Here is a 17,296-nt window from a genome sequence, read left to right on the forward strand (position 1 = left end):
ACCAGAACTGTACACAGTACTCCAGCTGTGTCCTAATTACCGTTTTATACAGCTCCATCATAACCTCCCTCTTACATTCTATGCCTCGGCTAATAAAGGCAAGTATCACATATGCCTCCCTAACCACCTTATCTTCCTGTGCGACTGCCTTCAGTGATCTATGGACAAGTACACAAAGGTCCCTGTGACTCTTTGTATTTCCTAGAGTCCTACCATCCATTGTATATTCCCTTGCCTTGTTATTCATCCCAAAATGCATCACCTCATACTTCTCTATTTAAATTTCATTTGCCAATGCTCTGCCCATCTTACCAGCCCATTCATATTGTTCTGTAATCTAAGGCTTTCCTCCTCAATATTTATGACACCACCAATTTTCGTGTCATCTGCGAACTTACTGATCATACCTCCTATATTCACGTCTAAATCATTAATGTACACTACAAACAGCAAAGGTCCCAGCACTGATCCCTACAGTACACCACTGGTCACAGGCTTCCAATCGCAAAAACAACCCACGGCCATCGCCCTCTGCCTCCTGCCACGAAGCCAATTTTGAATCCAATTTGCCAAATTGCCCTGGATCCCATGGGCTTTTACCCTCTTGACCAATCTCTCACCTTATCAAAAGCCTTACTGAAGTCCATGGGACTAGACACCTAGTCACCTCCTTACAAAATTCAATCAAATTTGTTCGACATGATCTTCCCCTGACAAAGCCATGCTGACTATCCTTGATTAATCCCTGCCTCTCCAAGTGGAGATTAATCCTGTCCCTCAGAATTTTTTCCAATAGTTTCCCTACCACTGATGTTAGACTCACTGGCCTGAATTAACTGGTTTATCCCTACTACCATTCTTGAATAATGATTCACTTCTGCCTTGAACCATTCAATGCATTAATGCCATTTCCTTCACTTGTGTATTTGAGGGATCAATTTTTTTCCCCATCCTTGGTCATCTGGGCCATGCATCATATATAATTGAAAGGTCTGACAGCTTGCTCAGAGCCCCTCCAATGCTATTCAGAGCTGGCCAGTAGGGACAGCCTTTGGATGATGCTTCAGCTTTCCCTCTTGCTCATTTTCGCTTTATCCCGTATTCCCAGCCAAGATGGGTTCCAGGCCTCTATTTACAAATCCCAGTATCAAGCCAGCTGGTAACAGAACCTAATGAGGAGTTGATTGTTCTTTGCTCCATTTTAGTGCTGTGTTGGTGCTCCAGCATATTGCACCAACTTTCTCTCAGTTAATGTTGATAGTTTTGGGTTCTTCATCTTTACAAGGTGATTTTATTTTAAGTTCAGAAAAATTTGCAACCCAAGAGTCTTAGCTGTCATTTTACTACTTTTTAAATTAAGTTTGTAAAAAAACAAAGCTGCAATATTCATGAACTTAAAAATGTATTAGAGTACTCTGCCTCTGTTGTAATTGAAAGCTTTTGCCTCCAGTCAAAACTGTTGTAGATGGTAAAAGACTTTCAGTCATGTTGATTGAATGAGACATCATTTATATACAGCTTCAGGCATGTGTCAAAACCATGGACAGTTTTTGATTTCTATAAAGACATTGATGAGGAGTGGTACAAAATGCATGTATTGTTTCGCCAGCTCCCTCCATTTTCAACCCTCTTCTGCAGATGTTCCAATGGTGTTAGCTGTTAATTGTATAGTAATTGAGTATTTCATTGCATTCAGCTGCTGGACATTAACTGGAGCTTCACTTGGACTCTTAAGTGTAGAAGTAGACTGAAACTGTAGTTGTTGGGTTCGGAGATGCATGTTTGTAATGTGTCTCTCTAAGTAAAAGCTTGTAAGTGTGTAAAGATTAGGTTCCAGTTCTATCCTTCACCACCTGGCTATCTGGAGTAGAACATGAGGGGGCCCTTCATTAGTTTGTGTTGAGTCTACCCAGTGAATGTCTGCAGGTTACCAACTCTATAATGATTGCCGTTGAGCCCCATCTCATCCTTAATTGATGTCCACACATGCATGTCCCATCAGAAGTCACTAGTGATCATCATAGAATCATGCAGCACAGAAGGAGGCCATTCAGTCCATTATACCTGTGGTGGCTCATTGAAGAGCTATCCAGTTTGTCCCACTCCCCTGTTACTTGCCCATAGCCCTGCAAATTTCTCATTTTCAAGTATATATCCAATTCCCTTTTGAAAGTTGCGATTAAATCTGATTCCACCAACCTTTCAGGCAGTGGATTCCAGATCATACCTCACTGTGTAAAAAAAAAAAAAGTCTCCTCATCTCCCTTCTGGCTTCTTTGCAAATTATCTTAAATCTGTGCCCTCTGGTTACTGATCCGATTAGAACCAGGAATGCTGGCTGTGTTCTCTTCGCCCCCATCCCCTGCCTTTCTTTGGAGCACTACAACCAACTGTAGATCTCCCAGAGCCACTCTGATTGAGATCAACTACTTCACATTGAACCTGGTCTTTATGGGTCAGCACTATACCCTGAGGCACAGTTATTCACTGAACTACTGGGGGGAAATAAAAAGCATATTCTCTTGAACACGTCGTAGAATTTTATATGGTTCCACTTCATTGAAAGGCCATTTAAAAATGTGCATTATATTAATTGATAGTTTTTCTGTATAAAATAGATCAAAGCGCCAACAAACCATCCCCCACCCACCCACCTGTATCATTTCAGTGCATTCAATGCTTTCAGCCTGAATTGGATGCATCAATGCTGTCAGTAATATGTATAGAGATTAACAATTCTGAAAATGTAACTAGTCAGGTCAGTCACTGCACTGCTTTTCTACAGCAATTTATTTTTCTTTTTTTCCTTAGAAATACATTTTTGTACAATGATTTTGTCCTATAGTCCAGCTTAAAAAAAACAAGTTGTTTGTGCAGTTCACCAACTTTGTGTCTATTACAATTCTTTTGTTTAAATGTGACAATTCTTTTCCCCCTCCCTTTAAATTACTTTTTGTGATCTGCTGATGCTCTATAAACCATCTAAAGCTAGGCAGATAATTTGTTTTTAACCTTTCACCAGTAATGCTGCAAAATTGGCTATAAGATGTTCTAGAGCAACCAATTTCATTTTCTGTACCTCTTCCAGTTGCCACACGATGGCTGAGATTGGGAATTTCGTATCGGTGAAATTACAGGCACAAACCTGTGCCAGTTTACTAATTGGTGCATGAATATATTGTGGCACCATGCAACTCGGCGCTCATTATAAAACCTTTTACATGTGCTTGCCCCCCACAAGCTACCTCATTAGCCTAAAGGCTTAGAATTGCATTATTGAATTGCATCCACAAATAGTGCATTTATAAAATCTCCAATTTTTGTTGTATTAATAGACTTATTCCACATCATCTGCCACTATTCAAACTCAGTGAATGTTTCTTGTAGAATTGACATAACTTTCAACAAATACGGGATTGTGTTTGTACATGAAAACATTGAATAGTGAATGTTGGTGCTACATTATAACACATGCCTATAGTTTGTGGTAGCAAACTCCCATGTCCTTTTATTTTTATATTTCAGAATATACATGTGATATGTATTGTGCTCCCTTTCTAGTTCGCTATGCATCACGTTATATAATTTCTGCAGTTTTTAAAATTTAAAGCATCCAGATATTCTGTACCTAATGATACTGTGCTCTTCTGTTAATGATTTCTGATCTGTGCGAATGTGCAATAACATTGCATTTTGCTTTCTTTACCTGGCTTTATACTCTGAGCTGTTGCAGGTAGGGCCCAAACCTCCTTTATAATCTCCCTTTTCTCGCTCTCTCTCTCTCCAAGAAAATTCTGGGAAAGCTTCATTGATATCTGTCACGAGAACAACAGTCTCCATGGCATCACGTTTGAACAAATCAAGGCACAGCTGGAGGCACTGGAGTTGAAGAAGACATACGTCCTTAATCCTCTGGCTCCAGAGTTCATCCCGAGAGCTCTGCGACTTCAGCAGCCAGCAAATGCTAACAAACAGCAACAGCAGCCATCCCCTCCGAAGGTACAGTGGCAGTGTTTTTGTATTTTCCTTCTCCGCACACACTCAGAATTTTGAACTAAATGTATATTCTTTTTAAATGCCAGCCTTATATTGATGCCTCTGGTATGTGTAGGTGTATTTGAATCTCTAGTAACACAGACTGATTGATGCACTCTGCCACAAAGTGACAATGTAGCTTCTGTCCACAAACATGTTTTAACAACTGAGCTAGATTCTCCTACCCCAACCATCCAAGAGAAGGCTTTGAATGGAGATGAGGCGCTTTCCCAGAGGCAGCAGAAAGTGAAGGCCGAGTCAGCTCAACCATCTCCTAATGACCAGTTCAAAAGGAGTAGGGGCTTTTTTTAAGTAAGCTTGGTATAAGAATTGTAAGCTTTTTTTTTAATAAAAGCTTATCTGAATATTTCTTGGTCGGATGATGAAAGACTTACAAACCTTTCCAGATTTTCACATTGGTTTTGCCTTTTCAGTAAACAAAGCTCATGTGATGGGGATAAGACACTAATCAGTCTGAAGTGCTTCTTTAAACTCATTCTTATGCCATTCTGATTTTTCTAAGTTTCAGTTCAAGTCTCAGTAACTTAAGGTAATGGCCCAGAATCTGGTGTAACTGGTCAACGAATGACACCCACCGTTAGTTAGGCTAGTCCTTGCCTATGATATCTTGTGCCAGTGGAAGTGTGAGATGGAAACAGCGCAGCACCCTCTACAGGATCAAAAACAAGAAATGCTGGATTCACTCAGCAGGTCTGGCAGCATCTGTGGAAAGAGAAGCAGAGTTAACGTTTCGGGTCAGTGACCCTTCTTCGGAACTCACCCTCTACAGGATGTCTGGGATCTGAGTGAAAGATCAAGCAATGGTGTATCTCCTTAAACAATCAGATTAAAGGATTGTAAAATTAACAGCACAAGGGCTGAGAAGGAAATATAAGTTAGAGTTGGTCAAATGTCATAGGGTGATACAGCACTGAAACAGGCCCTTCGGCCCACCAAGTCTGTGCCGACCAACAACCACCCATTTATACTAATCATACATTAATCCCATATTCCCTACCACATCCCCACCATTCTTTTACCATCTAACTACACTAGGGGCAATTTACAATGGCCAATTTACCTATCAACCTGCAAGTCTTTGGCTGTGGGAGGAAACCGGAGCACCCGGAGGAAACCCACGCAGTCACAGGGCGAACTTGCAAACTCCGCACAGGCAGCACCCAGAACCCAGCTGGAGCTGTGAGGCTGCGGTGCTAGCCACTGCGCCACTGTGCCGATGTGTCAATTCAATAACAAATCAGGTGTAGAAAGAGAAATAGAGAGGGAATGAAAGATTAGATTAAGAGAGAGAGAAATCTCCCAACAATAATTCAAACCTAAAGAAATGAGATTCCACACTTGTAATAGTTAATTTTCAGTTCCAGACACTTATTTTGTCATTAAAAGGGTATTTAGACTTGAAATGGCTTGGCTTGACTTGACTTTCTATGGTGAGTTTAGTTCATGTCCACTGTACAAATACAGGAATTTCATGCATTTGAATGGTGAGGCAAACAACGAGATCACCATTTTCGTGTAACTAACGGCAGAGCAGTGCATCTTGTACTACAACTTTTGGATTTCCATATTTAACTGTGCATCTGACTCTGCCTGATTTTGCTGTGCGTTTAGTGCTGTTAGCCTCACCATTATTTTGACAGCAAATGCTGGGCCAATACGTTGCAAGATGTAGATCACTGTATATGTCTTAGGGCTTAGTTAATGTTTTTCCAGTACCAATAATATTGAGACAGTATTATTCAATATTAAAGGCAATATTGGCTTTCATATAAAATGCTTAAAATTTGAATAATGAAACACAGTATATATTTCCCATTTTTATCCGACAGTAAATATTTTCTTTTAAAATATTCTGGAACTGTTTATGAATCACGCCAGTTATTTGCAAATTAACATTTTACTTTTTCCTCTTTGTGTCCTGAATTAGTGAAAGTTTCATTGACTAAACAGGATTCTAGAACAGTGGAAGTTTTTGACCCTTTAGCATGGGTTTTAAATGTGGAAGAAGACACCCCGTCGTGCAGTTACCACATCTAGATTTGTTAAAACTTTACTGCAGTCGGCTGAGAATTCGCACGATATTGGCCTCAAGTTGGACATCTTGTGATTGTTGAAGTGTTAGACTTAGAACTCAATTGGTTTGATACAAATACAAAGTCAGTCAAAGTAATATTCAAAGCTCATTTAAGCAAATTGTAAGTAATATTTAACATAGAGATGTCTATTTTCTGAGACAATAGTTTATACAGGGCAAAGTATATTTGATGATTTCCTACATTACAACAGTGACTATACTTCAGAAGCACTTCAAAGGTTGTAAAGCATCTGAGCTCATGGAAGGCGCTATATAAATGCAAGTCTTTCTTGCAATTTTTTTTTCTTTTAATGTTAGCTCATTTAATCTGCTCACATTCATACACTAGCATCAGTTTGCTCAACTGCTTGCATAGTAACAGGTACAAATTATATGAAATGTACACAGAACCCATTATAAGAGTACAGTGCAGAGCAGTGCAAACTATTTCCTGAGCAAATGTCTCCTCACAAATTTGTACTTTCATTTCTCATTGGTTTGTCCTATTTTAATTTCTTAAGCCTGGTGATTTGCACAGAGCTGGTGGAAAGGTGTTTGAATCAACATTGAGATCTGTTCTTGAGCTATATGCAAATTAAAGGGATCATTTAATTTAAGGTTTGTGTGGCCCACTGGTCTGTGGTGTACGTCAAAAATTTTGACACTGCCGAGATCGTGGGATTCTCCAAGCACAGTGGTTTGTCCTCAACTCCATTCACAACGTTGCTTTAGCCTCTAAGTCCCTTTTAAACTCTCCAATTCATTTAAAACATCAACTATTATCTAACTCTTTTCCTGGGATGGTTTTCTGCTTTCCATTCGTACCATGTGTCATTCGCATTCACTTCTGCAAATAACTTTTACCAGTAGTGAGTGAACATGGCCTCTTGATTTGCCTGCTGCACCACATCACCTCAGGATCTGCTCTTTACAATTTTTTTGATATGCTTTAGTGGCAACAGGAGCTAAGATTTGAATCGCTGAGGCTGGTCAACCTCTGTGGCAGACTGTGTTCTTCATCTTGGTCCCCTTTGCTGCCTTGCGGTGCTTCAGGCTGTAGCCTCTGAGAGTTACTTCTTCCTGACTTTCTCCCCTGTTCTCCGATAGGTGGTGACTCATACAGTGGTTCTGTGGTCATTGAGCTCCCATTGGTAACTTGCCCATCTGGCTATTCTACCAGAAACCCTGTTTTATTCCTGTACCAGATCCACAAATATAAGATAATAAATCCAATAAGGGAAATGGGAAGAAACATCTTTACCCAGAGACTGATTTGCATTTGGAACTTGCTACCACAAGGAAGTGAGACGAATAGTATAGATGCATTTAAGGGAAGCTAGGTATGTATATGAAGGAATAGAAGGTTATGTAGATAGAGTTAGATGAAGTGGGATGGAAGGAGCTCATGCGGAGCATAAACACCTGCACAGACCAGTTGGGCTGAATGGTCTGTTTTGGTTTTGTAATTTCTATGTAACAAATGAGAATTTTCCAACAGGGTTCAGTCAGGTAGAGATCCAGATTGGTGACTGAGTAATTATTCAACACACTCCACCACATCCCCTCCCCCACCACCCCCTCCCCACCCCAACCCCCTCAACTTCCCAAGTTGGGGGAAGGGAGCCATTTGTACGCCATCAATGTCCTTGCTGAGATCACTTAACTCATCACACACATACGAATGAAGCATGGAACCCTCCTAGTCTTTTGAGGGTTTGCACTAAATTGTAATGCATTCAGTCACTTGAGGAAAAACCAATGGACAGCTGAAAAATATCATGCACTGCAATTGTTGGGTTTGTTGACCATATTGGTTAGTATTTCAAATGATGTTGCTGATGAACTTGATGGTGGCTGTGGAGCGGGAACTGTAACATAATTTTTAAAATTAGCAAAATTGGGTTTTAACATTCTAAAATTTAATGACCACACTTATGAGAATGTTGAACTTTATATTCATTGAAATGCATTTCCTTTTGTTACAAGTTGCTTTCAATAATCTTAACAATGATTTAGTACCTATTTAGCATGCAGAATATTAACTATTTCACCTGTTTCTTTAGTTATTGGTGGGTTTAAAGATGGATGCTAACACATATAAGCTTTGCAGCACAATGGGAGAGCACCAGCAACAACTTATATCTGCACCCCAAATGTTTCACAAAGGGATTGGTATAAGAGCCAGTTAGGGAAGGTGACTGAAACCATGATCTAACATTGTAGGGATGTTTGAAGATGGAGAGAGATTTGAAACTGTAGAGACACAGTAGATCAGAGTTGCAAGAACAGAAAGCATTAATTGAAATGCACGATGAAAATTTTGAAATCTATGCACTGGGCGATGGGAAGCCAATGGAGGTCAGCAAAGGCAAGGTTGATAGGTGAGTGGGACTTAGGGTGCAGAGAGGATGTAAGCAAGAGAATTCTGCTTAAGTTGGAGTTTTTGTAGGATGGCTTCAGCGAGGAGAGCATTGGAGAATTTGAGCCTGGAGCTGACTAAAGCAGAGAGTAGGGTTTTTGGCAGTAATGGAGATACAATAGGGATGGTAGCAAGGGATATTCCAGTGTCTTGGGTCTCAAATGCAAAGTATAGATCATGTGTGGTCTTCAGCACCTTGGAAACACTCACCATCCATTATTTGTTTCATTCAGAAATGTGTTCAATGTTCAGATTGCTTTTCAGTTTCATTCCACCTTTTGCACTACCAACTCTTGCTGTACAGGTGTTCTTATTCTAAGACGTGCTAGATTCTGCCCTAAGGTGTTGGGGGGTGGGAGGGTTGGATCACATGACACAAGAGGATTTGCAGATTTTGTTACCAGTGTTATCGACAACCTAGAATTGGTTTATGCTTTGCAAAGTGGAAACCTACATGAGAGGTACTAATGGGAATCTCTCTTTTACACACTGCGTTGAACCCATTATTGATCTGACTTCAAGAAGGAAGAGATCAAACAAGCAGAGTGATCCTCACGCTTGGTAGTTGAACAGATGTGCCATTTGGGAGCTCTGAAAGGTGTCTTTCGAAATGTCTTTCGAAATTGCTTTTCTAGCCTATAACTTGAGCTGCACCATATATACATATATTTCATATTTATATTTTTATGTCTGTAGGATGGATTTGAACTCACTGATTGCAGTAGTTTGTTTCAGCTATCAATGCTTTTTTTCTTCCTTTAAAAGTGATTGCTGAGTTTCAAGAACATGAGCTGAACAAAGAAATGATTGATTCAGTAGCACTTAAGGACATTTTAGTCTTTCTGAATATATAACTGAGAATAAGAGTTGACTGAAGCTTTCTATCCAGAGAATGCCATTGACATGACCCTTACCTTCCACACGCCCACTACATTTTGAAAACCTTACAAATCCAAACATCCAGAATTGTGCTTCTGTTTCAGTTGCTGTACATTACCTAGCCCATCAACTTTAATAATGATTAACATATGAATGCATTGGTCTTTGGCTGATCTTCATTTGCAAAGGTGAAGTTACCCAACTTGGCCCCGAGTCAGAGGGTCACTTTAGTACCAAGACATTAGTCTACCACATAGCTAAGCCCAGGAATGAAATGAAAACTGTGATTGCATTATAAATTTTAGCACCTTGGACAACTTCCTTGTTGGCTTAAATTATTTCGGAGACACTGCTTTGTTGTGATACAGTAAGAAAGGCCACAGGAGAAACTGTTGGTGTGTAGGGGGAAAAAAGACTTAGCTTGAGAACAGAACTTTGTTTTGATATATTGCAGAATACACTGACATGCCTTGTGACACTTATGTACGTAGCTTTGTTTGTATGTCATTTAAATGATGTAATCACTACAGTCTAGTCTTTCTCAGCAAACACTCACTGGCTTCAGGGTACAAAAGAGATTTCAGTCATGAAGGAGACGCTGTACTTAATTTGCCCACAGGTGTTGGCAGCATTTCAGATTCACAGTGGACTGTTGTTGTCTATGGTCAACCTACAACAGCCAAAGGAAGTTCTTCACGTTACCCTTATCAGTAAAGGCAGGTGTGCTATATCATAGATTATGGCTAACAGGAATTGCTGTGTTTACTTTTCGATTAACCCAGTCAGTGGCCTCACACTGGCAGTGATAGAACAAAGAACAGTACAGCACAGGAACAGGCCATTCGGCCCTCCAAGCCTGTGCCGATCTTGATGCCTGCTTAAACTAAAACCTTCTGCACTTCCGGGGACCGTATCCCTCGATTCCAATCCTATTCCTGTATTTGTCAAGATGCCTCTTAAACGTCGCTATCATACCTGCTTCCACCACCTCCCCCAGCAGCAAGTTCCAGGCACTCTCCACCCTCTGCGTAAAGAACTTGCCTCGCACATCCCCTCTAAACTTTGCCCTTCGTACCTTAAACCTATGTCCCCTAGTAACTGACTCTTCCATAATAAAAACAAGAAATGCTGGAACCACTCAGCAGGTCTGGCAGCATCTGTGGAAAGAGAAGCAGAGTTAACGTTTCGGGTCAGTGACCCTTCTTCGGAACTAGCAAATATTAGAAATGTCAAAGGTTATAAGCAAGTGAGGCGGGGGTAGGGCAAGAGATAACAAAGGAGAAGGTGTAGGTTGGATAAGGCCACATAGCTGACCAAAAGGTCATGGAGCAAAGGCAAACAATATGTTAATGGTGTGTTGAAAGACAAAGCATTAGTACAGATAGGGTGTTCACGGACTGATGATTGAACAGCAGCAAGTACAAACATGAAAAAAAAAACAGTGGGTAAGCAAACTGAACAAACTAAGATGAAATGAAATAAACAAAAAAAAAATTGTAAAAAAGAAAAAATAACTAAAAATAAAAGTAAAATGGGGGGCCCGTCATGCTCTGAAATTATTGAACTCAATGTTCAGTCCGGCAGGCTGTAGTGTGCCTAATCGGTAAATGAGATACTGTTCCTCGAGCTTGCTTTGATGTTCACTGGAACACTGCAGCAAGCCCAGGATAGAGATGTGAGCATGAGAGCAAGGGGGAGTGTTGAAATGGCAAGCAACTGGAAGCTCAGGGTCCTGCTTGCAGACTGAACAGAGGTGTTCCGCAAAGCGGTCACCCAGTCTGCGTTTGGTCTCCCCAATGTAGAGGAGACCACAGTGTGAGCAGCGAATACAGTATACTACATTGAAAGAAGTACAAGTAAATCGCTGCTTCATCTGAAAGGAGTGTTTGGGGCCTGCAATAGTGAGGAGAGAGGAGGTAAATGGGCAGATATTACACCTCCTGCGATTGCTAGGGAAGGTGCCATGGGACGGGGATGAGGTGGTGGGGGTAATGGAGGAGTGGACCAGGGTGTTGCGGAGGGAACGATCCCTTCGGAATGCTGACGGGAAGGGAGGGGAAGATGCGTTTGGTAGTGGCATCATGCTAGAGGTGGTGGAAATGGCGGAGGATGATCCTTTGGATATGGAGGCTGATGGGGTGGAAAGTGAGGACAAGGGGAACCCTATCGCTGTTCTGGGAGGCAGGGGAAGGGGTGAGGGTAGAGGTGCAGGAAATGGGACGGACACGGTTGAGGGCCCTGTCAACAACAGTGGGGGGGGAATCCTCAGTTGAGGAAAAAGGTCATATCAGAAGCACCGTCATGGAAGGTAGCATCAGAGCAGATGCGTCGGAGACGGAGAAACTGTGAAAATGGAATGAAGTCCTTACAGGAGGTAGGGTGTGAAGAAGTGTAGTCCAGGTAGCTGTGGGAGTCAGTGGGCTTATAATGGATATTAGTAGACAACCTATCCCCAGAGATGGAGACAGAGAAGTCGAGGAAGGGAAGTGTCAGAGATGGACCATGTAAAGGTGAGAGAAGGGTGGAAATTGGAAGCACTGACTCTTCTACCCAGGGAAAAAGCTTCTGACTATCCACTCTGTCCATGCCGCTCATAACTTTGTAAACCTCTATCTTGTCGCCCCTCTGCCTCCGTCGTTCCAGTGAAAACAATCCGAGTTTATCCAACCTCTCCTCATAGCTAATGCCCTCCAAACCAGGCAACATCCTAGTAAACCTTTTCTGTACCCTCTCCAAAGCCTCCACGTCCTTCTGGTAGTGTGGCGACCAGAATTTCACGCAATATTCTAAGTGTGGCCTAACTAACGTTCTGTACAGCTGCAGCATGACTTGCCAATTTTTATACTCTATGCCCCGACCGATGAAGGCAAGCATGCCGTATGCCTTCTTGACTACCTTATCCACCTGCGTTGCCACTTTCAGTGACCTGTGGACCTGTACGCCCAGATCTCTCTGCCTGCCAATACTCCTAAGGGTTCTGCCATTTACTGTATACCTCCCACCTGCATTAGACCTTCCAAAATGCTTTACCTCACATTTGTCCGGATTAAACTCCATCTGCCATTTCTCCGCCCAAGTCTCCAACGGATCTATATCCTGCTATATCCTCTGACAATCCTCATCTCTATCCGCAACTCCACCAACATTTGTGTCGTCCGCAAACTTACTAATCAGACCAGCTACATTTTCCTCCAAATCATTTATATATACTACAAACAGCAAAGGACCCAGCACTGATCCCTGCGGAACACCACTAGTCACAGCCCTCCATTTATAAAAGCACCCTTCCACTGCTACCCTCTGTCTTCTATGACTGAGCCAGTTCTATATCCATCTTGCCAGCTCACCTCTGATCCCGTGTGACTTCACCTTTTGTACCAGTCTGCAATGCGGGACCTTGTCAAAGGCTTTACTAAAGTCCATATAGACAACATCCACTGCCCTTCCTTCATCAATCATCTTCATCACTTCCTCAAAAAACTCAATCAAGTTAGTGAGACATGACCTCCCCTTCACAAAACCATGCTGCCTCTCGCTAATAAGTTCGTTTGTTTCCAAATGGGAGTAAATCCTGTCCCGAAGAATCCTCTCTAATAATTTCCCTACCACTGACATAAGGCTCACCGGCCTATAATTTACTGGATTATCCTTACCACCTTTCTTAAACAAAGGAACAACATTGGCTATTCTCCAGTCCTCTGGGACCTCACTGTAGCCAATGAGGATACAAAGATTTCTGTCAAGGCCCCAGCAATTTCTTCCCTTGCCTCCCTCAGCATTCTGGGGTAGATCCCATCAGGCCCTGGGGACTTATCCACCTTAATGCTTTGAAAGACGCCCAACACCTCCTCCTTTTTGATAACGACATGACCGAGACTATCTACACACCCTTCCCTAGACTCATCATCCACCACCTTCTCTTTGGTGAATACTGATACAAAGTACTCATTTAGTACTTTGCCCATTTCCTCTGGCTCCACACATAGATTCCCTCCTCTGTCCTTGAGTGGGCCAACCCTTTCCCTGGTTACCCTCTTTCTCTTTATATACGTATAAAAAGCCTTGGGATTTTCCTTAATCCTGTTTGCCAATGTCTTTTCATGACCCCTTTTAGCCCTCCTGACTCCTTGCTTAAGTTCCTTCCTACTGTCTTTATATTCCTCAATGGCTTCATCTGTTCCTAGCCCTCCAGCCCTTAAGAATGCTTCCTTTTTCTTTTTGACTAGGCTCACAATATCCCTCGTTATCCAAGGTTCCCGAAACTTGCCAAACTTCTCCTTCTTCCTCACAGGAACATGCTGGTCCTGGATTCTAATCAACTGATGTTTGAAAGACTCCCACATGTCAGATGTTGATTTACCCTCAAACAGCCGCCCCCAATCTAAATTCTTCAGTTCCTGCCGAATATTGTTATAATTAGCCTTCCCTCAATTTAGCACCTTCACCCGAGGACTACTCTTATCCTTATCCACAAGTACCTTAAAACTTATGGAATTATGGTCACTGTTCCCGAAATGCTCCCCTACTGAAACTTCCACCACGTGGCCGGGCTCATTCCCCAATACCAGGTCCAGTACGGCCCCATCCCTAGTTGGACTATCTACGTATTGTTTCAAGAAGCCCTCCTGGATGCTCCTTACAAATTCTGCCCCATCCAAGCCCCTAGCACTAAGTGAGTCCCAGTCAATATTGGGGAAGTTAAAATCACCCACCACTACAACCTTTACATCTTTCCAAATTCTGTCTACATATCTGCTCCTCTACCTCCCGCTGGCTGTTGGTAGGCCTGTAGTAAACCCCCAACATCGTGACTGCACCCTTCCTATTCCTGAGCTCCACCCATATTGACCTGCTGCATGACCCCTCCAAGGTGTCCTCCCACAGTACAGCTTCTCCTTACCCCATTCATCTGTCCTCTCTATTTGCAATTACTTGCAGAACAGAAGTCACCTTGCTCTTTAGTAAAGATGTTTGTATCTCCATTGTAGTGCAAGGCCTAGTGCACAGCTAGACCACAGCAGTTTGCAAATACTCACTGATGGATCATTATGGGACAAGTCCCATGTCTTTAACAATAAGCTCCAATCATTAAATTAGTTGCAGTACCCTTTGTACCTCTTTGCTGCCAGCACTGCATCAGTCATAACAGTCTGTTGCTCCTCTTTGGTACTAAAATGTTATCAGTTTTTCTCAGGCTCCTCCTTCCTTCTATAGCTTGTACTCCCTGCTGCATTGAGCCTGACTTGCCCTTTGCATATCTCTCCTTTGGCACCTGCCGCTCTTTGAAGCAAGTAGCTACAGTAAACACACTGGCTCGGATTTTGCAGTCAGCAGTGTAGCGACAGTGCTCGCAGCTGACCTTGAAGCTGCCCAGAAAGATCTAGCAATCTGGTGCCAAGTCCAGGGATTCACCAGGTGTCCAGCAACAGTGATTTCATCAAGCAGGGTAAGCAGCCAATCACATTGAAGTATTCTCACAAACCGCAAACCAGTTAGTAAAGTGCACTGATTATCCTTCTCATTTCATTTAAATTTTACAGAGGGTGATATAAATGATTCGGGCATACATATGGAATTAAGATAGAAGCTGAAATATCATTAACTTTTAAAAAATATTTTAAAAATGTGTAATTTTTATCATGAAGAAATTTGACAATCTACAAATATAAAATTAGTTTTTCAGGGTCAGTGAGGCTCTTTAGCAGTAATAATGAACTTGGTAAGCTGTTTAAAACCCAGCTTAAAACATGTTCTCCAACAAGGTGTAACTTCCAAGCGTTTTTCCAACAAGACTAATAGCGTAAAAGGGCAAGTTTTCATCAGTTCAGTGATTTCCACGTGATTGCATTCTGAGGGGCTGTTACGACCAGCTGAGCACTGTGTCTAGGGGCCTCTTGTTGTCTTTACCTGGTCTTTTTGTGACGGGGTTTAATTTTAAACACACTGTGTTTTGAACTCCCCCTTTGTGAATCCTTGTCCACAACTTTCCAATTATAAGGCAAATAAATGAGCACAAACAGGCTTTCTTTGGTTTAAAGCAGAAAGAGGAAATTTATTAAACCTTAAACTAAACTCAAATATGGTTCACGCCTACGGATATACGACATATTCATGCTAGCATGCACACACGATATAAACATGCAAAATAAGGACAGAAAAGAGCAGAAGCAAAGATAGGTAGAACAGTTTGAGGCAATCTCTTATTACTGTCTCTTGAGCTTGCTGTAGTCCTTGATTGAAGATATGGTCTGGCTTTTTGTTGGGGCCCAGTATTAGTCGTTTTAAAACTTTGTTCACGTAGGAAATCTTTCTCTTTTTTAGTTTTGCGTGTTTTCACAAGATTCGGTTCCATGGGAAGCGGTGCAGGCAGACAGGCCGGAGAGGAGATGTTCTCAGTCCCAGGAGAAGGTCTTTACTCCTGTCTGCCTGGAAATTCCTTTGTTTGGGAGTTCAAAAACTCTGCAACAGCCAAAACTGGTCTGACCACTTATGTGTATTGGAGGAACAGGGATTGGCTCCCTTTGTTTCCCCATTGTCTGGTACTATGCAAATGTCCTTCCAGTCAGAGATTGCAGTTTTTAAAGTTTTAATGTTCATGTGGCGAAATAATGTGTGCCTCAATCTTGGCAGGTGGGGTTTGCCTGACAGGCCTACAACAGCACACCCTATGAAAAAACTTAGAAGCACCGACAGCAACTTCTGGATTTCTGCATTTAACTTGTGCGTGTGTGGACTCTAAAAGTTGCTGTCAATTTCAGAGGAGTAAAGACGGTGAACGCGGACAATCTTGGCTGTCATTACTACTGCAAAAATCTGGGCCACTGTTTTTCCATTGCTAATAGCTGCAGATGAAATGAGTGGCTGAGCTCTTCTGGGACTGCAGGCCAATGCACCTTCACTCATCAGCTCAAAAAACTTTGAAAAGCCACGTAGTCAACAAAGAATAAATGAGCTTGCATTTATATAGTACTTTCAGGCCCTTTGGTATGTTTGACAAACTGCCCTGTCACTCCCCTGCTCTGCCAAGAGTAAAGACCCAGGATAGGCAATCTCTTGGCTCAGTGGTAGCAGAAGGTCTTAAGTTAATGCTTTGCCGGGACTTGAACACATAATCTAACCTGACATTTTAGTGCAGTACTAATGAATTGCTGCATTGTCGAAAGCGTCTTGAATGAGATATTAAACTCTGATGCCTCTTCTGCCTGCTCAGGTGGAGAAGAGGAAATATATAGTTGGAGGAGGTTGCATGGTTAGGGAGATGCAAGGCTGTGGACAGATCTGAAGATGAGGGCAAGGATTTTAAATTGAATGCATTGGGCGACGGGGAGATTGTCAGTCAGCAAGATTGTGGGTGGGTGTTTTTTGGACAAATTGGAGTTTGTGCAGCGTGAAAGTTGGAAAGCCAGCAAGGAGGATGTTGGAGTAATCAAATTGAATGCGATGGTTTTGCATGTGGTTTTGTTGAAATGAAACTGATGACTAGAGGAAGGAATGGCATCAATGGCAATGGAATGCGGTTAATGATAGGTGCCACAAACAGTGGCTCCAGTCTTCCCGGCATTCAGCTTAAGGAGGTTTTGACTCATCTAATACTTAATTTTATCAAGGCAGTCTGACAGCTGGTCATTAGGTGGAGACTGTGAACTGACCACTTGGCTGTTATTGATGCCAAGGGGCAAGCTATGGATAAGGAAGAGGAGAGGTCCAAGGATGGATCCTTGGCAGGCTTGGTTTGGGGGGGGAGAGGGGAAAAACCATTGTTTAAGTTACACTGGCTTTACACAGGTACGCACGAATGGAACTACATAAAGGCTGTCTGTGGAGCTGAGCAGTGGAGAAGAGGTGATGAAAGTGAATGGCATGGTTAT

At 42.2% G+C, this 17,296-nt stretch overlaps 1 protein-coding gene across 2 annotated transcripts in view; it reads left to right on the top strand.

The window, feature by feature from the left end:
- Positions 1-17,296, top strand: part of helz (helicase with zinc finger) — a 308,260-nt gene that overhangs the window by 210,538 nt on the left and 80,426 nt on the right. For both annotated transcript variants that reach the window (XM_068058498.1, XM_068058499.1), the window contains exon 22: positions 3,789-3,999. In XM_068058498.1, coding sequence (XP_067914599.1) covers positions 3,789-3,999 — 211 coding nt within the window. The remainder of the gene's footprint in view (positions 1-3,788; positions 4,000-17,296) is intronic.

The sequence above is a fragment of the Heterodontus francisci genome, chromosome 26 (genome assembly GCF_036365525.1).
Source record: "Heterodontus francisci isolate sHetFra1 chromosome 26, sHetFra1.hap1, whole genome shotgun sequence".
Classification (NCBI taxonomy): domain Eukaryota; kingdom Metazoa; phylum Chordata; class Chondrichthyes; order Heterodontiformes; family Heterodontidae; genus Heterodontus; species Heterodontus francisci.